This window comes from Etheostoma spectabile, chromosome 7 (assembly GCF_008692095.1).
Source record: "Etheostoma spectabile isolate EspeVRDwgs_2016 chromosome 7, UIUC_Espe_1.0, whole genome shotgun sequence".
Lineage (NCBI taxonomy): Eukaryota > Metazoa > Chordata > Actinopteri > Perciformes > Percidae > Etheostoma > Etheostoma spectabile.
This window is the reverse complement of record NC_045739.1, coordinates 2,817,090-2,844,656: the sequence shown is the minus strand read 5'-3', so window position 1 is coordinate 2,844,656 and position 27,567 is coordinate 2,817,090. Positions and strand designations below refer to the sequence as shown.

The window sequence follows — 27,567 nt, the reverse complement described above, 5'->3', positions numbered from 1 at the left end:
CAGTTGAGATGGCCCACTTCTTCATATACCTGACAAAGTGCTGATCAGGAAGAAAGATCCTGAATTTAATGATTGACTACAGATCATTTTTTACCCCACTTTGGGGTATTACAAAAGTAAATCAGCTTTCGAAAGATTTTTTAAGGAACATATGTTATCTCTCTTTCAAATGGAATACTTGGTGAATGTTTACATAGTAGATATAGGTTGTCACACCTCCTAAATAGTTCCCCAATACACATTTGAAAAATGTTTTATACAAAAATTTGTTTCACAAAGATTGAAATACTGTAAACAAAATAATTACATAACTGTGTGGATATGTAACTGCTGAAGCAGACCTGTAAAAGAGACATCTAAGTATGATTTATGGATGGTGTCCATGAGAGTATAAGTGAGATTTACGGTCGGGGAGCGTTACAGTTAAACCTGAAAGAATCCATCGTGGCGCAAAAGCACCTGTGCTCTATGTGTTAGTTTCTAGATGGGATGTATCTGATAGCCTATGCTAGGCATGTGAGTTTCGTGGTTACTTTAGCTTGTGTCATGAACAAAGGGGGTATGCTATATAAATTACTCATATATCTGTCCATAGGTTTTGGCAAAAGAAGTGGTCCCCGTTTATGCTGCACTGCTATGCACACAATGCCGACTCTGATACCATTCAATAAACCTTGTGCACAGATTTGCGGGAAAACAAAGTCATTTATGATTTTTATGATGCATCCATGCATACTTTTTAAAAACCAGTTTGAGAATTGACCAGTAAAAAACTTGTGTCACAATGTCAATGTCACATTTAACCTTTCTAACACTTGTAAAGCAAGTCAATTAGTTGTGTTCATAGCTGGTTCTAAATTACATTAATGTACTCCCATGATGGTATTATTCCCACTGGTCCAACACCCCCCTATCAAAGAGAAGCAGCATACATAATGCTGGCACCATTGGTCCAGCAGATTTACTGTCATGTGGCTACTGAACCACATTCAAGTTGCACAGTCTAGCATGGCCTGGTGGGAGCATCAGTTACATGGTGTTCTTCTCTTATAGAACACCCAAACACACACACACACACACACACACAACACACACACACACCACAAAACACACACACACACACAGAGCTAATAAGGACAGCACGCGAAGCCATCGGGGAACACGTACTTGTCAAAAAAAAAAAAGCGGACACAGTGTATCTGGTTTTCCAAAAAAATTTTGACCAGTTGAGATTTCTTCCCAGAGGGAAAAGCGGGGCCCGGGGTTCTTGGTGGTTACACCCCCCTTTTTGCTCAGAATTTAAAATTTAAAAATTTCAAAACAATTGCACTTCTTTTTAAGATATCTCTGTTCAAATCTGTTTTTGTAATAAAATTATAGTTTTTATCCTTATCCCTTTACACTAAGAAAAGGACCTTTGGGTTTTTATTAATCCCTTATAAAGCAAAGATTTACTGGGGCTGGCCCACTTGAAAAAACTGGGCTCATATTTCCCAAAACTAAATTGAGTTGACACACCGTTAAATTTAAAACCCCACGGAAGTATGAGTTATTAAAAATTTTCTCTCTAAAAATTTTGCTTGCACATCAATGCCCAGCAACATTACTCCAATTTATATTACTGACCATAATAAAATTACTGAACATAAGGGGCCCTATTATATTTTTTAGTTTTCATTATTTAGGTTTAATTTCAATCAATACTTAAAGTATATAATTGTACTTTGAGATCAAAACAGAACCTTTATTACTAGTAATGAAGTATTCCTATGGGTACTTAACATATAAGGAACCTGAGAACTTATTGGGCCACTGCATATGGCAGCCGCGCTGCCTGGAAGGACATTGGGGCCAAAAACCACCACACACCAAGTGATGGAGAACATTAGTAAACACCTCCACCTGCTGGATATTTGTCATTTGTACACAACAAAAAGCAAACCATTTTATTCACGTTAAGGACTGACTACATGCTGAAATGTACAGTATTTGCTTCCCTTCATACATGATGCATTTGGAACACAATTAAATAGAAATGATGAATGGTAACATATAGAAATGCATCATAAATTTACTGAATGTTAAAATGAAATATAGATACACTTTCTACAATTTCCTTTCTGCATTATTTTTATATACTTTTATTGAATTTTTTTTGACAAAGTGGGGACTGTAACGAAATTTGAATACAACTGTAAAGCAACATTTCATAGTATTTGGTTAATTTTTGATTTAAATCTTGTTCATTGCATCATTTAAAAAATTCACTTTATTTCTTTATGTATTTATTTATTATTTACTTAAAATGTATGCAATTGAAATTATGATATGCAATTATTTAATATTGAACACTTTTCTTATATTAAGGGCTATTGTGGAGACTAGCCAACTGTCTTATGTCAAGAACCACATTTCCCCCCCACAGGTTGTTTAGCGTGTGACAGGAGGTGATGAGTAGCCCGCAGCTCTCAGTCAACAGGGCTGATTGCGTAGGGACGGCTCGTATATACCTGAAGGGGGTTCGTCCCCTTTGAGAACTAGCCTTCATAGACATTTGAGGACACGACCATCCTGGTCAAAACCAAGTAGCATGGACATGTGAGATACTAATTATAAGATGCCATGATTAGTTTTTAAGTGTTGACCATGGTTGGACTGTTTTGTGCTGAGGTTGATAAATAGCATTAATACCAACCAGCTAAGCATTTACACTGCTTTCCTGTGGGAGTATATTCAGACTTGATTTTCCTCTTCTTTGTTCATATCATAGCTCTTAAAATGCCTTTCATATCTTACTCTTGGACAGCAATAAGCCAGCTCTCCAGAGGCATCTGTAGAGGCCCCAAGCTTTGACTGTTCCTTTAAGAGCTTTTCTCTCTGTAAACGTTTTCGATACTATTCACGAATGGAAACACTCACTCTTGTTTTCACCTTAAAGCACTGTGTAGCTGATTTCTTATTGATGGATTAGTGAAGCACCATCTTTCTCGTGTCTTGCATGCGAGTCAAGGCACTTCAGATTCTAGATGTCTGATATTGAATATAGATTTTATGATTGTAGTTTCCAAAATGTAAATTGTAAGTTTGTTAGAGATGCTTTAGTTTAGTTTAGAATGTAGCTTCACCTACTTAATTTATATCCACATGTAGTATTATGAGCATTGTACATAATATGTATTGCATTCATACCAAATTATTTAAAACAACAATAATAATGAGATAGTTAAAAACAACACAGTAATGTGTTAAGTCAAATGAAAATCAGAACACACTAAATCACATTTTGCACAATATTTATTTCTGAATTACATAAGAATTAAAATATTGTTTACATATGTAAAAAGAAACATTCAGAAAGTTTTCTTACATGTATTGCATTAGTAAGTAGATAAACAGTATATACTAACATACTGTGTTTAAATTCACAAACTTAACACTTTATAATATTTGAATTCAGTCTCTATGTCTGTGGTGACTGCTTCCTGTGTGTGTGAGGTGCTTCCCAAATCCACCAGCACAGAAGAAGAAGAAGCAGATGGTGACAACTTCCTCTGTGCTGGTCAGGCAGGAGCTCGTAGTAGTCTTCAATGGGTCTTCAGCTCGTAATTGGTGCCTGGAAGCAAGTAGGGTGCTGAGAGTGGTCCAGTGGTCTGCTGTGGAGCTGGGTCTGCCTGAGATGATAGGTTGGTTGACGTCCGTGGTCCAGTGGTCTGCTGTGGTGCTGGGTCTGCCTGAGATGATAGGTTGGTTGACATCCGTGGTCCAGTGGTCTGCTGTGGTGCTGGGTCTGCCTGAGATGATAGGTTGGTTGACGTCCGTGGTCCAGTGGTCTGCTGTGGTGCTGGGTCTGCCTGAGATGATAGGTTGGTTGACGTCCGTGGTCCAGTGGTCTGCTGTGGTGCTGGGTCTGCCTGAGATGATAGGTTGGTTGACGTCCGTGGTCCAGTGGTCTGCTGTGGTGCTGGGTCTGCCTGAGATGATAGGTTGGTTGACATCCATTCTCAGCTGCCTGACGAGTGCCAAAATCCCAGAGGAATCCTGCCCTGCTAAAACAGACAAAACAGTGAGTTATGTTGAACTATAACAGCTATACAATATTGCACTGTTGGTAGCTGTTTTGTTGAGTTTTGCCTCCAATGACAGAATGATAAACAATGGAATAATATTCAAGAAGGTTTCTGTAATAAATATAATCCACATGTGTAGAGTTAACTTATCACTGCTTTATGTCCCTGCTGGTACTTCTGTAGTACGCCACGGCAAAACTGCTCTACGTTGGCCGTTCCATTGTTTTCCTATGGAGAGAGTGGTGCCAGCTAGGCACAACGCTATCCTTGACGTCACACACTGCTCGGAATTGCCGTTGTACATTCAAAATTCAAATTATTTAAACTTTGACCTTTCAAGGCACAACCAATTCCAGAACGTTCCTGTGCTGCGCTTTGCCTCTCTGTGCCCTACCTCACGGTTTTGCTATGGATCATGTGTAGGCGGCTTTAGTGAGGGGATTACTTACTTGGCCAAGTGAAAGAAAGGCAACCACTGCTCTTTTGCTGGACTTGTAGTCATCCCAGTCCTGTGGTCGTCCGTCCTTCTCACCTGGTCCAGAGTAAACACCTAGAAAAATATATGACAGTATAACAATGAGTAAGATTTATTATGCCTTAACTATTCAATAAGTGAGATTACTGTAAATGATTGTTAACTTACCTCTGGTATAGGCATCCACAGCTATGTTACAAAGCCAAAGAACAACAATGCTTAACCCTACATTGCTCCCAATAGTCAGGCTCGTGCCTTGCACGGTAGCTTGCTGCCATTAGCGTTACATAAATGCAATCAAATAATAACAGGTTTATTTGATATAGCCCGTTTTAAAGAAAGTCTCGAAGTGCTTCACATGAGAAATATTGTTAAAACATTTGATCCAATAACAGACAAATTAACAAGAAGAAAAGAAATTAAATACCAATGGAAATAAAAAGATTTACAAACAACATTAAAAACATGAGCCAAAAGCCAGTTTACACAGCTTCAACTGCGGTTTAAAAAGCATTAACAGAGGCTGCATTTATTTAAGCAAAGTCCCCTATTTTCCTTGCATTTCTGTTGAACATATTCAAATAATTGTTGACTTACCTCTGGTATAGGCATCTGTAGCTTAGTTTAAAAAGTGATACCTTGGGCAAAACACTGAACCCCACATTGCTCCCAATGGTAAGGCGAGTGCCTTGCGTGGTAGCTTTCTGGCGATGGGGATTTGCGGATTTGTTATCGTTGTGCTTGTGATCTCTACACTGATACTTATTTGTTTTGTTATTATTTTATTGTTGGAGTAATGTTTAACTAAAGCACTGCTTGACACCATGTTGTGTTTATACACCATCAGGGCCATATTATGGTTTGTTGTATGGTATTGTAAATGATCTATTGTTTGTTATACATGTCTGTTTTTATTTTTAACATGACTGCCTCATGGGTTAATTGCCCAAGACAAATTTCCAACATGGCGGGACAATAAAGTTAATCTTGATCTAGTGTGTGAATGAAAGTGCTACATAAATGCAATTAATATAGGTAGCACATACTGTACATTACCATTTAAGCTAACTATTAATCAAAAGAGAAAATAACCCTAATGCTAGATGCTACCTGAGTCATAGCCAACCCCGCCAAAAAACATGGGAAGAATACGTAAATCTTTGCCAGCCTTCAAGATTACAAAGAGACAATCCTGCTTCCAGATATGTACAAATAGGCCCTGGTGCAATACTCTACCAAAGGAGTTATCTACCCCGGTAGACGCAAAGGTTTTCCAATCCTGCAGCAAACAGTCCCAAACTCTGTCCTAATCAGAGTCGCTATCTTCAGTTCCTCGCATGTTATCAAGAGGAAACATCCAGTATCTCCTGAATGTGGAGGGGCCGAGGCCTGAAGAGGAGTGTGCAGACTCGCTGGAGCTGTCTTCCCTTCTTCTATATGTGGAGGGGCCGTGGCCTGAAGAGGAGGGTGGTAACTCATTGAGGCTGTCCTCACAATTCCCCTTCAGCCTCTTCATACTTACCTGCAAGGTGTCACTCTCTTCCCTGCTTCTCTTTGTGGAGGGGCCGAGGCCTGAAGAGGAGTGTGCAGACTCCCAGAGGCAAAGGTGTGACCTTTGAGAGGCTGAGGGACAACCATATTCAGGTTCTCTCACTTGCAGCGCAGGAAGCCCTTGCAGTGGACCACCAAATGGAAGGTGGCAGAATGGCTCACCAGTGGGAAAGGAAGGACGCGGTGGTTTAAATTGCTGCCAAAAACTTGGAGGTGGGAAGTGCTCGATGAGAGGGGAGTAAGGTAGGATGTTGACATCATCATGAAAACTAGAACTATCACGACAACCATCACTATAACCATCACTATAACCATCACTATAACCAGCACTATAACCAGCACTATAACCAGCACTACAAGCATTACCAGCACTAAAATCATCACAATAACCATCAACATAACCATCTCTAAAACCATCACTATGACCATCACTATAACCACCACTACCACTACCACTACTACTACCACCATCTCTATCAACGTCACCATCACTACAACCATCACGACAACCATCACTATAACCATCACTATAACCATCACTATAACCAGCAATATAACCAGCACTATAACCAGCACTACAAGGATTACCAGCACTAAAATCATCACAATAACCATCAACATAACCATCTCTAAAACCATCACTAAAACCATCACTATAACCACCACTACCACTACCACTACTACTACCACCATCACTATCAACGTCACCATCTCTATCAATGTCACCATCACTATAACCATCACCATAATTATCACTACAATTTTCAACATCCACTTGCTCCTCTTCCTCTGCATTCTCGTCCTCTTCAGACATGGAGCCATACCCAGGATCTACAGACCGGTTAGGCCAGTCGTCTTCATCCTCTGAGTCTTCATCCTCCCACTCCTCAAATTGCTGTTCATCTTCTCTGAGAGGGGGAAAACGGTGACCATTGTTATACTCACCTTCCTCTTCAGGGAGGCCAGGTTCTGCAGGACGTGGGAAGTTGTCTACATGGCCTGAGGGAAACAAAGATCAAACGTAAAACGTCTTGTTTAACTAAAATGTTTAATGTGACTTCAAATAGTAAGGAGTTCTCATAACATTAATTATTTGGATTAAATTAGCAACAATTAGAGTTAAAATAAGAACAGCATACATATGGAGCTAGATTCATTTCTTTATTACATGCAAAAAAGTAAAAATGTAAAAAAAATGTTTGAGAGAAAAGGTTGTCACACTGATAGCAAAAAAGCATTTTATGAGAGAAAAACAATATTTGAGAGAAAAGGTTTTCATATCAATGGCAAATATTTGAGACTAAAAAAAGTTTAAATATAAATTTGAAATGTTTAAAATTATTTCTGAGAAAAAGAAATTTCTCTTAAAATACTTTTTTTAAACTCTCAAATATATATTTTTTTCCTATCAGTGTGACATTTTTTTTCTCGCTCTCAGTGCAATTTTTTTTCTTGTCTCAGGATTTTTTTCTCAATGTGAAAATATTGTCATGGGCAGGGCCACGTTCCTATTGGCCAATCTGGTGATCACCGTCTTGAATTTTTTTTTACACTGATATATAATATCATATTTGAGAGTTTAAAAAATTATTTTGAGAGAAATGTTTTTTCTCAGAAATAAATTTAAAAAATTTCAAATGTATATTTAAGCTTTTGCTAGTGGTATGAAAACTTTTCTCTCAAATATTTTTTTCTCTCTCATAAAATGCTTTTTTGCTCTCAGTGTGATCATTTTTACTCTCAAAACCTTTCTCTTCATTTATTTTCTCGCTTGTAATAAAGAAACAAATCTAGCTCCATACATACATACATACATACATACATACATACATACTGTACATACATGTGTCATAAAGTCACCAACAGACAAAAGGCCATACCCTTTTTAACAGTAATGCCAAATATTGTGCAGTTTTTCCTCAGTTATTTTTAACAGGTGACGACATGAGAATTAATTCATGCTGCATTCATATAAAAATAAGCATTATTTACTATTCTTGCTCACACTGAAAAACTGATTACATTTTATTCAGATATGTGGCTGAAGAGTCATAGTTTATCAATTAAAAATCCCAAACAATAGTTAAAGTGTCTGGTGTATTTATCAGAGTTGCTGAATAATAACAGCAACAACAATAATAAAAATGGTAATAATAATAATAATTGTTATAATCAAAAGGTGTAGGCTTCAAGAACATCGCTTTGTATTTGTTGTCGTTAGGGCTTTTACGCACGGAGAGCGCAATTCAACTGCCAGACCCAGAGGTCGAAAAAAACGTGGATAGATATTATAATAAAAGAAGTTAATATCATTTGATAAACTTTAAAACTTTTTAAGATTTAACCAACTAAACAAAGAACCTCCGCGTTCCAACCACACACATGAACGTGTCCTGGTTTGATTCCACCTGCGCGTCCTCGCCTCCCGACGTTCGATCCTAATAGTTCCATCGTCTCCATGGGGCTCAACTCAAATACTTTTTTTGGCATTTTATGAATTTTGGCCCAGTCGCCATCTTTTTTCATCAAATTCAACGTAGCTATATTTTCTAAGATGTGTTGCCCTCAAACTGAAATAACAGTGTTTTCACATCCGTACACCAATTGTTGATACATTCCACACATGTCCCGCGATATTTAACACATGCTGTCTAACAAGTAATTGTTTTACAGGATAAATTGTCAAGTAAAAGTCTGTTTTAACATCTGTTTTTCCATCAGGCCTAACGTTAATGGTTTTCCACCTTTAAATTCTAAACGTGACACCAATTTCCACAACTGCCAGCTACTGATAAAGATTGGCTATTTTTATTGAATACATCAATGAATCAGAGAATAAGTAGGTTAGACTTATAATAAAAATAAATCTAAAAATTGTCTTACCTTGCATGTGCAACCCATGGATGCGTCCCCTCGGAAAATCCGGGAGGTGCTCCTCGGGTATACCACCAGGCAGACGAAAGGCCATTTCCAAGCTCTTCCTTTCACCACAATAGTTAGTGATTCAGAAGTTGTGTTGTTCTTTGTTGTTCTTTTGTTTTCCAAATGATCAGTTTGCAGTATGTTATCTCCAGCGGTTTAAAACTCAAAGAGTTTGTTTTCCACAGGTTCGATTTGCATGAAGCCCAAGTCAAAATGCAAAGTGAGAAATTAGAATGGTCTGCAGCCCTTATATAGGCTCCTCGGATCGTCGTTCTGTTTCCATGACATTAATTGACGTACACGCCTGCGTTTGATTGGCCAATGGCCGCTAATGTATTTTACAGGCTAGCCTACTCATTTTTATTTTTCAGTGAAATGTTTGACCATCACTTGTTTTTTCTGATATTCTAAGTTATTACTTAGGCATTGTAAACTTTTTACAACCTGTTTCAATAATAATTAAAACATATATCACTATTCCATCAAATTAAAATAGGCTTCTACAAATAGCCTAGTTAAAGATTAATAAACAGGCAGAGAGACTAAAGTTTCTTTAAGTATGAATGAACCTTATTTGCATTTTGATGACAAATACATCATATATATATATATATATATATATATATATATATATATATATATATATATATATATATATATATATATCTAAGCTTTCCTATGAAACAAAAGGTCGGAAATGCCACAATTTTTTTTTATTTTAAATGCCCCTCAAGCTGGCTGGCTCAACCGGGTAGAAAATGACCCGCCTTCACTAAATCCCTAAAATAAAGCAGATTACTTCAATTGTGAATGCCAACGCTTAGGATGAAGACAACAACCTGTTATTGATTACAAAGTGTGAATATCTGAATATCTGAATTTTTCAAGAATATAATAAAACTAAAGGGAGACTTGGCATACAGCCCGATCCGGTTGGGGAGAGTTCTAGCCTGACCGGGCTGGAGCTCTCTTTACCTCGTCTCTCTTGGTTTTGCTGTAATAGTTTTAGACAGCTGGGGACTTATTTTGATACACTGAGCTCCTCTCTCCTCTATCTTTCCATCTTTTCATTTATGTGCATCCATGTCCCAGAAATGCTTGTTACTAACCTAGCTCTGGGGAGTCATTCCCCGGAGTCCTTATGTTCTTTTTTCCCCAGCATGTTCCCTCGGATCACAGAGGCTCCAAAATCAGGGTAGCAGCTGTCGCCTTGGTCCCGCTACACGTTCTGTGTTCAACTGCTACACTGCAGTTCCCTGCTACGTCCTGCTGTGCCTTGTAATGCCGCACAGCGTCCTGCTATGCCATGAACTACTACAAAGAACTACTACAAACTACTAATTTTTTCTATTTTTGTTATTGCCACTCTTCATTCTAACCCCAACCGACCTGTCAGACACCGCCTACCAAGAGCCTGGGTCTGACTGAGGTTTCTGCCTAAAAGGAAGTTTTTCCTCGCCACTGTCGCACTGTTGCTTGCTCTAGAGGAGACTACTAGAACTGTTGGGTCCTTGTAAATTCTGGAGTGTGGTCTATCTGTATAGTGTCTTGAGATAACTCTTGTTATGAATTGATACAATAAATAAAATTGAATTGAAATTGAATTGAATTCCTCTTCTCAATGAAAAAAGACTGCATTTATTCAGTGAAGACACTAGTTGTTTTTATACAAGCTCTGTCATTATGTTTTTCTTTACTAAAGTCGAGATTTATTATAAATACTAATATTTTTTAAGGTGTTGCATGTGTGGTTTATATTCTTGTATCAAGTAGGCCTACTTGTGGCTCTCTGCATCCCAAAGACTAGATCCAGCCTTGACTCAGGACCTGTGTGTGTGAATAATAATAATAATAAATACAGCACATTTATAGGGGTAGTAGGGGAGGAGATGAGGTGGAGAGAGAGACGCTCGTGGTGACCATTAAGGCTAGTGGCGCCGAGGGGTGTATCAAGAGGAACGTGGAGAATGGAGAGTTGACGGGCTAGTTCTAGGTCTAGGTCGGCGCCGGAATCGACGAGCGCCCCCAGAGGAACGGACACGTTGCGCCAGGACAGTGAAACGTCTAGTAACAAGCGACGAGTGGGAGGGGTACGGCTCGCCAGCGCTCCCACAGCTACTGGCGAGCCCGATCTTTTGGCCGCACGGGACAGGTGGATAGGAAGTGGCCAGATAGACCACAATACAGACACAAACCAGATCGGCGGCGGCGCTCGCGTTCTTCTGGGGACAGGTGAGCTTTGCCTAATTGCATGGGTTCTGACGGAGGTGGAGAAACCGGCCGTGCTGGAGGAGCATTGGGGCGCGGCTGAGAAGGCGAGGGAGCAGAGACCCTAGACGGTGGCGGACTACGCCGGGCAGAGGTTGAGCCGCGAAGGTGGCGTTCTCGTTCCCTTTCCTGGATACGATTATCCAGGTCGGTTACTACACCGATCAGGCAATCCAGGTCCTCCGGCTCGTTCCTGGTGGCCAAGTGGTCTTTAAGCCAGTCATTGAGGCCAGCCAGGAACAAGCTACGGAGAGCCCGGTTGTTCCACCCCGACCCTGCGGCCAGGATACGGAAGTCAACTGAGTACTCCGCAACGCTGCGGTCTCCCTGCCGGAGAGACATAAGGCGAGAGCTCTTCTCCAGACCTTGTAGGGGCTCAGTGGTAGAGCGGTTGCCTGCCAATCGGAAGGTTGGTGGTTCGATCCCTGCAGTCCCACATCGAAGTGTCCTTGGGCAAGACACTGAACCCCGAATTGCATCGGAGTCCCACGTCGAAGTGTCCTTGGGCAAGACACTGAACCCCGAGCTGCATCGGAGTATGAATGTGTTTGAGTGTTTATCTGATGAGCAGTGGCACCTTGTACGGCAGCCTCGGCCACAGTGTATGAATGTGTGTGAATGGTGAATGTATCCTGTACGATGTAAAAGCGCTTTGAGTAGTTGTTAAGACTAGAAAAGCGCTATATAAATACAGCACATTTACATTTGTACGGGCTGGTCAAACACCCTCATCTCCTCCTCGAGGAGTATGAGGAGAGAAGATCAGGCCTCGCCTGTCTCAACCAGGAGAGCGCACGGTCACGAAGCAGCCCCAAAACACACCCTGGCTTCGTCGGAGTGAAAGGCATTGTGTCACTGGCTGTCTGCTGAACACCAGGGAGCACTGCACTAAAAACCCCTCGCACGTTCCCAACAGGAAAACTTATCGGACGGGGAGACTGGTGTTTCGAAAGGGGGTGACGGAGCCAAATCGACCGGGGCGGAGTGAGCAGGAGGGACGGGCGGTGAAGACGGGTTAACAGGAGCTGGGTCAACTACGGGAGCGGAGGGACCGGGGGTGGTAATCTGCCTGCCTAACCGCTGGACCTCCTCGGTCAGGGAGCGGAGCGCCTCGGCCATAGCAGCAAGGTGCAAGGCATGCTAACCGAGCATCGCTCCCTGGGAGGCTACAGCGAAAGATAAATCTGGAGGGGAAGGTGGAGGACCGTGGGTTGGGGGTGAGTCGGCTAGGTCCATGATGACCTGATCGTACTGTTAAGGGGAAGGGAAGGACAAACCCAAACGCACAACTCACGGAGAGAGTATTAAGTGAGAGAGGGAGCGGGGAGTGGGAAGGCGGAGGTACAAGACTCGGGGATGGGGGGCCCGGGGACTGGTGTGGTCTGAGGGATAATGCTGGGGCTGAGTCCAGAGGGGGCCGGGAGCAAAAACTGAGGAGGAGGACGGCTACACTGGGGATGGCAGGAGGGCGAGTCCGGGGAGCTGGAGGAGGCAGTGGGGTCGGGGACTGACACGTTGCGGAAGGTGGGATGGGTGGAGAGGACCCAGGAGGGGAGCCTGAAGCCAGCTGATCGGAGTGGAACTGCGGAGGGAAACACAAGAGAGTAAGTGCACAGAAGTAAGTGCACAGAGATCATATGAAAAGCAGGATAGCTGTGAATACAAAGTGTTCTCATTCATGAGGAGTTCACCCATGTAGTAGAGACAACGATCAGGTGAAGAGTGAGCACAGTGCCGGGGTAGATGTATGGACGTTAATGATGATGGTAGACAGGTGTGGATGGCGGGAGCAGGAGCAGGCTGGCAGGTGTGGCAAGTAGGCTTGTTGATTGTAGACGGGAGGCAGGTGTGAGCGATCACCGGAAATTTATGATATGAAATTTGACTCGATTGCAGACCTTTTTTATCTGTGATTTAGAAGTTAGTTTAGAGTCTATTAAGATTCCTAGGTATTTGAATTCTGACACAGCTTTTATTTTTCCCCTGTTACATAAACATCTGCCTAATTATTTGCAATGATTGATTTGAATCTACAGGTATTCTTCCTAGTGACATTAATGCAAAAACATAAAGAAAAAACAATTCCACCTGTGTGTGCATGGTTACAATTTTGAAGTGCAAACTAGTTCAGGCTACAGCACAACTACTTCCATCCATAGATAAGAATAATCAAGTCCAACCTCTGAATTTTTTCCCCAAATTGCACCAGATTGAGCAAACAGAGGGAGGGGCTGAGGAGGAGGGAGGAGCGAGCTATTCTCGTTTTGTTTGAAAATACTTTGAACGTCAACAAGAAGTAATGTCACCCAACATCACTTAGAGCACCGTTAAAATAGACAGGCCCATGGACCCCCCTTGTGCCCCAGTGCAGCTCTAGGTCTTGTGATGCCCCTGGGGCTCTGTCCCCGTTTTAAGTTTTACAAAGATAAAAACATGACCTTTTTTGGAGGTATTTACTCTTCTGAGCTGAAAATGTCCCCGGATTTTGTCTGAGAAATCTGGTCACCTTAACATAGGACCAGCTGATATAGAAGGTAGTACACACGACCTATTTAACGATTCCTTTTTATTTTATTTTATTTATTTTTTCAAATCTGACAGAAATGTGTTACCCATCCCAAAAAAAACCCAGGGTGCATCCAAAATTCTACAATGCCATCTGAGAAATATATTATATTATAATATATTTAAAAACTACAACTCCCACTATTATAGACGCGCCCTAGAACATGTTATAAAGCCAATGTACTTGTGGTTCTTCCGGCCTGTTTGGCTCCAGTGTTTCTGCTGTCTGCCGTGAATGGGCTTCATTCCATTTCAGATTGCCGCCAGCCGAGCAAACGATGCATGAGACATACATGAAACTGGATTTATTATCTTTGTTCGAATCCTCAAATGCAACGCTAGAAAAAACATCAATATTTCAAATATTATGCATTTGTATATTTTACAGTCGCAGAGTTGTCACTTCCGGAGTATTTTCCTGATTGTTTATATAAAAAAAAAAACATTATTACGGTTCATAACTTACTGGAACAAAACATGTTGCTGGTGACCAAACCACTGATTAAATATATGAACATTGAAGCCATACTGGCGTTAAAGACCTGCTGATCGCTGTCCGATTCTCGGATATGAATGCCTGCATTGCATTGTGGAATGTCGGCTTCTCTCCTACAGTATACTACTACTGTCATAATTTCACCGATAAGACTGAAATGATATTAAAATTAAGAAATGCATATCATGATAACATCTAAATAAATGTTGATAGATGTAGCATTTTAGGTTTAAAAATAGCAAACAACAAAGCAATCCAGCTTCCATGGCAATAATATTAAAAGAAATACATATAAACCATGATAAGCTCTGGTGAATAAATGGTGATTGAAAAAGCGGTAAAGGGGCTAAAATAGATATTTATTGATCCAAAAAAATGGGAAATTTCTGAGAAAGCACAATTGTCTTCTATAGCATAAATCAATATGTCATATTATTAATCATTTTCCTATAACTTATTACAGTATGCGTTACAGTATACATCTATGTTTTCGAGTATACTGAAACACTATCAGTCGGGGTCCATATGGTAAAGAATTACATTTTTTTTTTTTCACAAATATCTTTATTTGAATTTTAAATGTTTTCCAGACATACAAAAGAAGGAATGTATAAAGACAAACATAAAAAATAGAGTGCATAAATAAAAAAAACAAAAAAAAACAGCCTTCCCCCACCCTAGAACCCCATGCTCACTCCATCGGCAAAAAAAAAAAAAAATTATAGTTTACATGTCACAGGCGCAAGAAAGGCAACCACATATCTTTAAAGTCCTCAAGTTTTCCTCTCGCAATGTAGGTCAGCTTCTCCAGTGCCAGGTTGTTAGACATTAGTTTGATCCACTGGTTTATCTTTGGTCTTTTTGTGTTCTTCCAGTTCAGAGCGATTACATGTTTAGCCTGCAATAAGCAGAAACTAACAAGATCCCTCTTTTTTGTAGTCCCTTTAGGAAAGATGTGCAGCAAGAAGAGTTTACCGTCCATTGGCATGTTGCATTCAGTCAAACGGGAAATAAATGTAGTAACCTCTATCTACACCACATTTTACACAAACATCATGAATATTAGAATTAAAATGGTGAAGTTTTACAGGAGTAATGTAGGTTCTAAATAACCATTTGTACTGCAGCAATCTAAACCTGGTGTTAATAGTTTGTGTCTGTGCCAGCAAGCAAGAATTTTTCCACTTATCGTCTGAAATTTCTGTTTGTAAATCAGTTTTCCAAGCTTGCAAATACGAAAGGCTACTTTCTTTTGAGGAAAGTAGTAAACTGTTGTAAAATTTGGAAAGCAGGCCTCTACTCTGATGGTGGTTAACGGCTGTGTTCTCTATAGTGGTAAGTGGGGGTTTCACAGTAGACTTTAGTTGGGTAGTGATGAAACTTCTAACCTGTAGGTAGGACTGCACAATTAATCAAATTTTAATCGAGATCACGATTTGGGCTTCCCACGATCAAATTTGAGTGATTGTGCGATTAAAATTAGTCATTCCGTTTATAGAACACTCCGTTCATTTTTTTGCAAAGCGAAATATCTATTCTTTAACGGTCTATGGCCGTTAAAAAAACTTAACAGATATAGCGTTATGACCGACTGCTATATTGATTAAAAAATTTCTAACGTAGTAGAGGGCGAGGCTGAGGGGCTTGTCCCGAGAATTGGATCGTCATCTATTGTTTGGAATCATTTCGGATTCAAGGCAAGTGACACAAAACAAGAACAGATCATATGCAAAGAGTGCCGTACAGTTGTGTTGGCGCCACAAAGCAACACAACGAACCTCTTTAACCATTTTAAAAAATACCATAAAGTTAAATACGATGAATGTGTGAGGGCCAAGAAATACGTTTCAAAGACTAATCATCCCACTCAGGTTCAGGCATCCATTGAAGCGAGCCTGTTGAGCGCATCACCGTACCCATCCGCTTCCCAAAGACACGGTGAAATAACGAATGCAATCGCATTTCATTTGGCCAAAGACATGTGCCCAATAAACACGGTGACAAATAAAGGCTTCAAATTCATGGTCAAAACTCTGGATAAACGATACGTGATCCCCTAGCGCAATTATTTTTCCAAGGTGGCACTACCTGTCATGTACAGAAAACGCATAGGGGAAATAGAGAATGATCTTGCCAACATAAAGCACTTTGCAACTACAACGGATCTGTGGTCAAGCAGGACAATGGATCCGTACATGAGTTTGTTGTGACAGTTCATTACATCGATGAGGATTTTGCAATGCAGAGTCGATGCTTGCAAACCTTTTTTCCCGCAAGATCACACGGGAGAGTCGATTTTCCAAGGCCTGAGGGAGGCGATGGCCTCTTGGAGCCTGCAGGAGGAGAGGCTTGTCTGCATGCTAATGTGGTGAAGGCAGCTTCTCTAAATAAGTGGACTAGGCTCCAGTGCTTTGGCCACAGACTCCATCTTGCAATAGGTGAGTAAATGTTATACTACAAAATTAATTAAAATAATTGTATATTAATTTAATAAATATATATATATATATATATATATATATATATATATATATACTATTATGCTTTTTGTAATAATTAATTGTAGTTGATGTGTGTGAATATATTACTGATAGTATACCCTAATATAACAACTGTTATTTCTGCTAGTGTTGAGAAACCAGATTGAACTAATATGTTAAATAATATGACTGTGGTTGTTGTTTATCAACTTTGTAGTTTTATTTAACATATGATTTGTTCATGTTCTTTTGTAGAGTATGCCAGGAGAGATCCTCGGATTGACAGAACAGTGGGTCTCTACAAAAAGCTAGTAAGCAGCTTCTCTTACAGCTGGCAACGTAAAAAACAGCTAACAAAGGCACAAAGAGAACTGAAGCTTCCAGAACATACACTGAAAACCAAGTGTCCCACAAGGTGGGGATCAAGGCAGGCAATGATTGCACGAGTCCTGGAGCAGCAGAGGGCGATTTCTTAGGTCTTGTCTGATGACAGAAAAGCCCGACACCTCATCCCTACCTGGCAGGACACAGACGTCCTCTAGGCCATCAACAAATCCCTCAACCCTCTCTCGGAATTTACTGATGCGCTTTCCAGTGAGAAATACGTCAGCGTTTCCTTTGGGAAACCAGTCCTTCACCTTTTCAGATCCTCCGTCTTGAAAGTGAACGATGATGAGACAGACCTAACCTGCTCCATCAAGACAAAAATCCTGAGCTATCTGGAGGAAAAATACAATGACCCTCTGATACAAGAATTGCTTGATATGGCTTCTGCACTTGATCCACGGTTCAAGCTGAACTACATCAGTGAGGACAATGTTGCACCAATTCATGCCAGACTGACTTCTGAAATGGCAAGGACTGCACCTGCTGCAGCCATGGCTGTAAGTAATTATATTTATGTTAGATAGATACACAGAATGTATGATAAATGATTTTAAGTGTATTAAAATGATATGAAACCCAGTGGTGTGTAATCTGGAGATGAGTCTTGAATACGTTTATATTTTAAGGCCTATTCATTATTCATATCTTATTTGCTACTGTCTTCAAGGACATGGGCCCAACTGACCCCTGTGGTGAGACTGCTGTGGATGCACCACATTCAAAAAAGAAAAAGACCTTGGGGAGTTTCTTCAAGGCTGCACAGGGAGCCACAGAAAGACTCAGCCCTCTCCAAGATCAACAAGCCATAGCTTCTGAGCTTCAGTCGTACCTACAATCAGGTAACCTAGACAGTGAGGAGGACCCGCTTGACTCCACGTCTCTCAAAACTGGCGAAGAAGTACTTATGTATCCCGGCTACAAGTTCTCCCTCTGAGAGGGTGTTCAGCACAGGGGGCAATGTGGTGACCTGCCTTCGGTCATCCCTCAAGCCAGAAAATCTTGACAGGCTAATGTTTCTTTCAAAAAACTTGTAAACTAGTCTTTTCTGCATAGTTCTGCCTTGAAATGTTCTCAATTTTAAGTTAATATTTTGTTTCCTAAAATTTATTTACTCAATAAAAAATAGTGCCCTGCTGATACATTTTCTTTATTGTAGTATTTATTTTTATTTATTCTTTAAGGAGATGCACTGGATTTTGGTGAATAAGAGGACCTATTTTATTTTGATGTACATTTGTGTACATTAGCAGGAATGTAGCACAATATGGATGTGAAAACAGTTATGATTATGTGTTAATAAAAGTAGTTTTGGTTAATCCCCTGAACTCTAAGGTAACTTTTACAGTTCATTGTCCGTCTGGATTTATTTTACAAAAAAGCTTGTAAAACATCAACCCTGTTGTCTACAGTCAAGATATGAACGTCATTTTTTTTCAGGACAAACTGGGTTATTAGAATATTTGGGCTGCAGTGAGGTCACTTGAATGTTAAAAATGGTTGTAGGGCCTTACAGAGTAACACGAGGAAATGCAGTCGGTTATACGTCGGTCTCGAGGTTTACTAGTTTACCAGTTATTGCATAATTTCGTCCCGACTGTTTTTCAGACGACAGGAGTGACCAGTGCTAGTCAGTGCTAGTAGCGTCTGTTAGCTGTTAGCTCCTCTAGGAAGCACCGGTGCTAACGTCCTCGCATCCGTTGCAATGCTGTTTATATGGATATGGTTTAATTTTGCGTTACGTGACCCATTTCGTCTGTAAAGCCGTGCCTGTGTTGGATCTCTCCTCGACTCCCTCTCCTCTTACTCTCCGCGCAGCCCCGCCACACAGCGCCGGTCTACACTAGGCTACTGACAGTTGTCTACAGTTTAAATTTTTTTATTAACACAGCTGTATATTGTTACATATGAGGGGCAAACTTGTATTTGGACCAGTGTTTCCGCGGTAACTCTGCTATCGCGGCCGCCACGGCGAAGAACACAGAAGAAGTCATTGAATGCAACTAACTTCAGTTGGTAGAGTAACAGCGTGAGACGGAGCTGCTGGATCTGGACCTGGGCCAGAGATGTGACCCATGGCCAGAATATCATAGTTAATAAAAATGCAGCGTAGTTAAGATACAGACGCCGTGTTTATCCGCCCTTCGACCCGTGCTGGACCCGTTCATAATGATCAGCCGTCTCTCTGTAAGGAGCGTCCATCACACTACCTCTCGCAGTTATTAATAGCCTATGTGACAATAAAGTTAGTTTTGGTTAAAATCAACAAATAATCGTGAGAATAATCGCGATCAAAATTTTGATCAAAATAATCGCGATTATAATTTTGGCCATAATCGTGCAGCCCTACCTGTAGGTACTTAAAAAAGTGTTTTTTGGGCAAACCATATTTATTTACCAATTACTCAAAAAACATCAACACTCCTTCACTAAATATGTCCCCGATTTTACTCAAGCCATTATTCAGCCAAATTCTAAACCCTGTCTGCTCTTCCTGGTTTAAATGTATAATTTCCCCAAATTGGCGACAAACATGAGAGCTTAGATACCTCCGATATTGTATTTTTGAGAAAAGGATTTTTCGTGTTTTTTACTAATTGTTTGATTTTGGCTGCATAAAGATAATTTGTCAAAGGTAGCTTCAATGTATTGTTCTCAGTGTATATCCAAGATGGTGTATCCGTGGTAGAAAAATAATAAGTAGCAGCGCATAATCGAGCTGCCCAATAGTACAACTTAACATTAGGCAACCTAAGCCCCCCTCGGTCATAGGGCAGATATAGAAGGGAGAGACGCAGCCTGGGGCGTGTACTGTTCCATATAAATTTGGTAAAGGTTTTATTCAAGGAGGAAAAGAAGGAGGTTGGAATGTGTAAGGGGATGGACTGAAAAAGATATAAGAATTTTGGGAGAATGGACATTTTAATAATATTAATGCGACCTATCATAAAGATTGGCATCCCATCCCATCTTTCTAAGGAATCTAATACATTTTTTACTAAGGGATCATGTGACAGGGCACGTGGCAACTGTCACCGTAGCGTGGCGCTACTTAAACCTTCGGACTGGAACATTGACTTTTTAAGACTCTTATTGTGATATGCTAGTGTATGTGACGTGTTTTTGTTTCCTTTTGTCGTAGTTAAATGCACCCATTAATCCATCCATTTCCATCGCCTTACAATAGTCACGTAGTTTACGAGTGCGCACATTTTAACATCTGAAAGCTACGGTAATATACATGTTTAGGCCAAATACATTACTGTCTTTCTGTCTAAAACCTTATATTTCATTAACATTCCTTAGTTACAATAACCACACAACAATCCGTTCTTGGTCAATTTAACATCTGTTGTCATGATGATGATGTCAGACGTAATGATGTCAGACGTAAGTCTGTAGGGATAGTTTTTTTTTTATATTTCTGTATTTTGTATTTTGCCGTGTGGCCTTGCTTTGGGATAAATAAAAATTATCCCATCTTCATCATAACTGCATCCCTGACTCCTCATTCCTGGTACTCATCCTTGCTGCAACCAACTGGCAACATCTACCCACAACATTTGGTGGCAGTGGTGGGATCTCCAGTGTCCGGGCAGCATGGTGTGAGACCAGATGGATGATCAGGATGGAGCTGCAGCAACCAGTGAAGGTTCGGTTTCGGGTGCCAAGCCAAAGTCGACAATGGCATCCCGTTTGCCCTCCCCTGGCAAGGATGAGACGACCGACCGACTTGAGGAAGTGGTGCGAACAATGGTGGAGTCACAGCGCCGTCAGCAGGACCAGATGGAAGCGGAGGCACTCAGGAGCAGAGATGGAAAGGAGTGGAGCACCACTTTAAGCAACTACAGCAGCTGGTGAGAGACGAGTCGACAGCAACGTCAGCTATGGGCTTGCCGCAGAGGGACACGCTCAATTACCACCCTTCAGCAGCCTCCGATCCACTCCATAACCTGCCCTTTTTAGATGTGCCTACTCCTCAGCCACAGCCGGGACCACACTCAGCTCCCGGCTTGCAGAACTCACTCAACTCCACAACTCTAGGCATGTCTGTTCCTCAACATCTCCAGCAGGGTTGGAAACCCCCAAGGATGTCCCCCTATGAAGAGGACGAAGATATAGAGAACTATTTGACCACTTTTGAAAGACTCGCAGCAGCAAGTCAGTGTCCCCCTGAGACGTGGGCACTGTACCTCGTGCCTTTGTTACGAGGTAAAGCCAGAACTGCCTACGTAGCCATGAGTTTTACAGACAGTCAAAATTACATGAAAGTGAAGCAAGCCATTCTTGACAAGTTTAACATCAGTACAGAGACCTACCGCCAACGTTTCCGGTCCAAGACCATCATGGAGGGAGAGACGGCAAAAGAATTACAAGTCCGGTTGAAGGACTTGATGGGGAAGTGGCTAGATCCAGAGTTGCTGACCAAGGAGGAGGTGTGTGACCGAATCGTGTTGGAACAGTTCCTGGGCATGCTGCACCCCGAGCTTCAGGTGTGGGTGAAAGAGCGCACCCCTGCCACGTCGGCGCAAGCTGCAAATCTGGTGGAGACCTTCATGGCCGCCAGGCAAACCGGCAGAGGCTATCGTCTTGGCCTTCAACAGCAGGACGTGAGAAAGACTGACTCAGCACTCCAGCGAGATCCGGAGAAGACATCCACTGGTAAGTCTGCAGGTGGTAGTGGTCGTGTGTTTAAGCCCTCCTATGTCCCCAGAACACCCACTGTTCACCCTTCCACAGAATTAGTACCCAGGGTAATAATATGTCATGGTTGTGGCCAGCCAGGTCACATTAGGCCCAATTGCCCAGTGAAGCAAATGTCAAATGCAAGAATATGTTATATTCCTGGCCATAGTAAGTACCTATCTGTAACCTCTGATGTTACCGTCCCTGTAAAGATACAAGGAAAGACAGTGCAGGTTTTAGTAGACTCAGGCAGTAGTCAGTCTTTTGTTCGTAAGTCTTGTTTGAAGTCTTTTCAGCCAGTGGGGAAAGTGGTAGTCCGCTGTATACATGGTGATGAGTCTGAACACCAGACCAGCGAGGTTCTAGTGGAGATTAAGGGCCAAAAGTACTTGTTAACTGTAGGGATTTTAGATAAATGCCCGTATCCAGTTATTTTAGGCCAAGATGTCCCCATACTTGCAGAGCTTTTACAAAGTGTTAACACAGTTGACGCTTTTGTGACTACTAGAGCACAGGCTAAAAATGCTGCAGACTCTGTTTGGCCTGAGTTGCCATTTGAGAGTTGCCCTGGCGGTAAACCCAGAAAAACTAGAGCGGAAAAGCGTAGAGCTAAGGTGACGGGTACTGTGATAGAGGAAGATCTATCCTCCCCACATTTGGAGGACACTGACATTCTTTGTGTTGACTCCCTGAAACTTCAGCAGACAGACCCCACTCTTGGCACTTGCTTTTCCTCTGCCAAGACTCCTGATGAGGCTAGTGAAGTCCTGAGGGAGGGAGATACATGCTTTATTGTCAACAATGAGAAACTGTACAGAGTGAGCACAGATACTGAGCAGTTAGTTGTTCCTGAGGCTCTCAGGGCCAAGGTGTTGCACTTAGGTCATAGTATTCCATGGTCAGGTCACCTGGGAAGGGAGAAGACAAAGCAGAGAATCCTGCGAAGATTCTATTGGCCAGGTTTCAGCAAAGACATAGCAGAGTACAGTAGGTCTTGCCCAGAGTGTCAATTATCTGCTCGCTCCAAGAGAGGCTTGAAAGCTCCCCTCATTAGTCTCCCTATTATGGATACACCTTTTAGTCGCATTGCGATGGATGTAGTTGGGCCCTTAGAGAGGAGCAGGACCGGGCACCGCTACATTTTAGTAATTTGTGATTATGCAACACGTTACCCAGAGGTTTTCCCCCTCAGAAACACTAAGGCTAGACAGATAGCTAATAGCTTGCTACAGCTGTTTTCTCGTGTAGGGGTCCCCAAAGAAGTTTTAACCGATCAGGGAACTAACTTCGTCGGTAAAACGATGAAGCAGGTGTACTCCTTGTTAGGGATTCGGGGCATTAAAACCACACCCTACCATCCGCAGACCGATGGCATGGTTGAAAGATTCAACCAGACCTTGAAGTCCATGCTGCGGAAATTTGTGTCAGAGTCAGGTGCTGACTGGGACGAGTGGCTTCCTTACCTGATGTTTGCTTATCGAGAAGTCCCGCCATCCACTGGGTTCTCTCCTTTCAAACTCTTGTTTGGACGAGAGGTGAGAGGCCCACTTGACATCCTTTGCGACAGTTGGGAGGGGGACCTCATCAACCAACTAACATCGTGAGTTATGTCCTGAAGATGCGGGAGAAGCTGGACCAGTTGAGCTCCAAGGCTCGCCAACACCTGACCCAGTCACAGGAGAGACAAAAGACGTGGTATGATCGGACAGCACGCAGGCGTACCTTTGTGTCCGGACAGGACGTGCTGCTGTTGTTGCCGTCATCTGAGAGCAGTCTGCTGGCGAAGTGGCAAGGCCCCTTTAAGGTTCTTCGCAAGGTCAGAGAGGTCACCTATGAGATTGCAACGCCGGGTCGACGCCGCTCCAAGCAGATCTTCCACGTGAACCTCCTAAAACAATGGCATGAAGACATTCTTCTATCAAAGACCAGATGTGGGCACAGATTGTGGAGGAGGAAGAGGAACCGTCGGAGCAGTACTTCCCTACTGCGGGCGGCAAATCAACCTACCCCTCTGTTGACCACTTGACGAGTGAACAGCAGAAGGATCTGCTGTGTATCATCCCCAGAGGCCTGTTCAGGGATCAGCCAGGGCGTACGGACATCATCACCCACGACATTCGGCTGACTTCTCCAGGTCCTGTCCGGCAGACCTCTATCAGAGTACCGGCGCGACTGATCCCCGCGCTGAAACAAGAGGTGGCGGCGATGCTGAAGATGGGGGTGATTGTGAGTTCGTGCAGCGAGTGGTGCAGTCCAGTGGTCTTGGTGCCGAAGGACGGTGGGCTCCGCTTCTGTGTTGACTTCTCAAGGCTGAATTCCATATCGGCTTTTGATCCTTATCCCATGCCACGAGTGGATGAACTGGTGGAGCGCCTAGGGAAGGCAAAGTTCCTCAGCACCTTGGATTTGTGTAAAGGGTACTGGCAGGTACCGCTTTCGCCCCAAGCCCAGGAGCTGACTGCCTTCAAAGCACCCTCCGGTTTGTACCAGTTCAGGGTTATGCCCTTCGGTCTGCATGGCGCCGCAGCAACTTTCCAGCGTCTCATGGACAAAGTGTTGAGAGGCGCTGAGGACTACGCCGCGGCATATATTGATGACGTCATCATCTACAGTTCATCGTGGGACGAACATCTTCGTCACCTGAGTGATATCTTCCGCCGGATTCATCGTGCCGGGTTGGTGGTGAACTCCAGCAAATGCCAGCTTGCCCGGTCTGAAGTGTGCTACCTGGGATATGTCCTAGGAGGTGGCACCATTCGTCCTCAGGTCGGCAAGGTGGACGCCATCCGCTGTTCCCAGCCTCCCTCAACCAAGAAGGGTGTGAGATCACTTCTGGGGTTGGTCGGCTGGTATCGACGCTTTATCCCAGACTTTTCCAGCCGTGCAGTTCCCCTGTCCAACCTCACCCGCAAGACCAGTCCCAACAAGGTGGTCTGGACTGCAGCCTGTGAGGAAGCCTTTCATGACCTCAAGGAGAGCTTGTGTCATGATCCTGTGTTGCAGAGTCCTGAATTCGCCTTGCCTTTCGTTGTGCAAACTGACGCTTCCGGCATTGGCCTGGGAGCAGTGTTGTTGCAGGGAGAGGGTGAGGACAGAACGCCCATACAGTTTGTGAGTCGCAAACTGTTTCCCCGCGAGACGCGGTACTCCACCATTGAGAAGGAGTGCCTTGCCATCAAGTGGGCGTTGGACACTCTGAAGTATTACCTTATTGGCAAAGAGTTTGTCTTGGAGACAGCCCACAGGCCATTGCAGTGGCTACATCGGATGCGTGATACCAATTCCAGAATCACGCGCTGGCACCTCTCCTTACAGCCGTATCGTTTTACGGTGAGGTACAGGGCTGGCAAGGACAATGTTGTTGCTGACTTTCTCTCGCGTCCTGTGATGGACCGGGACGCTCTCTCTTAAGGAGGGGGGTGTGTGACAGGGCGCGTGGCAACCGTCACCATAGCGTGGCGCTACTTAAACCTTCGGACTGGAACATTGACTTTTTAAGACTCTTATTGTGATATGCTAGTGTATGTGACGTGTTTTTGTTACCTTTTGTCGTAGTTAAATGCACCCATTAATCCATCCATTTCCATCGCCTTACAATAGTCACGTAGTTTACGAGTGCGCACATTTTAACATCTGAAAGCTACGGTGATATACATGTTTAGGCCAAATACATTACTGTCTTTCTGTCTAAAACCTTATATTTCATTAACATTCCTTAGTTACAATAACCACACAACAATCCGTTCTTGGTCAATTTAACATCTGTTTATATAACTTAAAGGTAATTACAGTCATTAACTAGCGTTATGTGTCTTCTTACCGGCGTCTTCGGATGCGAGTGTTAAAGGGTGTTTGTTGTGTACACCGGGGATTTTAAAGGCGGGCGGACTTCCGGGGTTAACGGAAGCGACCCAGAATTAATTAATATATTATAAATGTTGTACACTGTGTTAAAACTGTAGTGAGGTTAAGCGGGTTTTGTGCCATTTATATTTCTGTATGTTCAATTACGTAGACTAATGTCTTGGCTGTTTTTAAAAGCCTTTTGGATGATTCCCGCCGGAGCCCCCCTCTAGAATGTGAGTAAATGGTTTGATCCAGTTCAGGGGTAACGCTATTTAAGGGGGATATTTCAGTTGCTCGAGAGACCTGCATGATGTCAGACGTAAGTCTGTAGGAATCCTTTGACGTTGTCAATAACAGTCAATTTATATACAGCTGTATTTTTGTATTCAGTTTGTTATTGTACCTTTTTGACTCTTGAGTCTATTTCTTTTCTGTTTGGAAAGTCTTTGATTTTCATTAGTTTTTTTTTTATATTTCTGTATTATGTATTTTGCCGTGTGGCCTTGCTTTGGGATAAATAAAAATTATCCCATCTTCATCATAACTGCATCCCTGACTCCTCATTCCTAGTACTCATCCTTGCTGCAACCAACTGGCAACATCTACCCACAACAGATCATAATTAATTGAAACAATTTCAGGATTTATTTTAATTCCCAGGTAAGTGAAGCCTTCATAGGTACATGTAAATTGCGTCTGTATTGTAGGATTATTTTTGTTCAGCATTAACAGGGAGCTTTTCTTTTGGTTAATTTTATACCCTGAGAATTAACCAAACCTCTTCAGAATTTGGCCAACAGCCTGGACAGACCTCTCTATATCAGTTAAGAACAAAACGACGTCATCTGCAAAAAGAGACAAGCAATGTTCTGTTCCCCTAATTTGAATACCAGTAATATCAGGGGAATTACGTATTGCCATAGCGAGTGGCTCGATTGCAAACAAGAAAAGAAGGGGCAGTAATGGGCATCCTTGCCGTGTCGATCTACATATGCTAAAAGGACTTGATAACTGGCTGTTTGTTACAACTTTGGCTATGGGCTCTGTACCCAGGCCAAATCTTTTGAGTGTCCTGTGGGAAAATAATACAATGACTGAGGTGGTGATGAACAGGGCACTCAGGAACGGCCACGTAAAAGCTGGCTTAAAGTATATACTGAATTAACCAAAGACTAAATAAGAGTGTGTGTATGTGTGACATATTATACATTATGCTTTGCAGCTGGGTTACAGCTAGGAGGGAGAGAACAGACAGGGCTATCTTAGTCAGATAAGCTACAGTGAGCACGGGAAGAGGAGATGGTGAGGCCAAGGACACTGAAGTTCGAGGACGGTCTGATAACTCAGAGAACAGGACGTACAAAACCAAGAAGGGAGTGAACATAGCTGTCTTGTGAAGTAAATGATAACTGAAAATAATAGACAGGCAAGAAGAAAGAGGGAAGAGAAAGAGCAGGGAGTGTAACCCAGCAACAGTATAGCTGACCAATCAGGCCCCACAAGGGGAACCAATATAACCCTGAGCACACTATTGTTTAAGTGCCTTTTTGGGAACCTCTGTACTAGACAAGTTTCCATCAGGTCCGTGCACGTAAAACTGCTCGGAAACGCATTTCATCTGTTGACCACAAGAATAAACGCTGTGTTAATTCATCATGGAGTCAGTTGTCAGTTTATAGAAGGATTTCTCCAACAAATTTGGTGACCCCCGACGTGATAACGTAATTGGACAGGAGAATCCAACTGGACCTTGGCATTGTGTCCACGGTCCGGTTCAGCTCAGCCACCGGACTGACATCCCGCAGCCCGTGAAGGGGACTGAGCGGC

At 42.4% G+C, this 27,567-nt stretch overlaps 1 protein-coding gene across 2 annotated transcripts; it reads right to left on the bottom strand.

Moving 5' to 3' along the window:
• Window positions 1-3,375: 3,375 nt before the first annotated feature.
• Window positions 3,376-9,280, bottom strand: LOC116693267 (uncharacterized). Of its 2 annotated transcripts, none has more exons than XM_032522134.1 (3): window positions 8,977-9,280; window positions 4,517-7,095; window positions 3,376-4,043 (listed from the first exon to the last, which is right to left on the bottom strand). In XM_032522134.1, the coding sequence occupies exons 1-2, from the start codon at window positions 9,059-9,061 to the stop codon at window positions 5,849-5,851; spliced, it is 1,332 nt and encodes a 443-aa protein (XP_032378025.1). In that variant the 5' UTR covers window positions 9,062-9,280; the 3' UTR covers window positions 3,376-4,043; window positions 4,517-5,848. The 2 variants fall into 2 exon arrangements, with proteins under 2 accessions (XP_032378025.1, XP_032378026.1); XM_032522135.1 differs by having other exon boundaries at window positions 4,517-7,092.
• Between the last annotated feature and the right edge of the window lie 18,287 nt (window positions 9,281-27,567).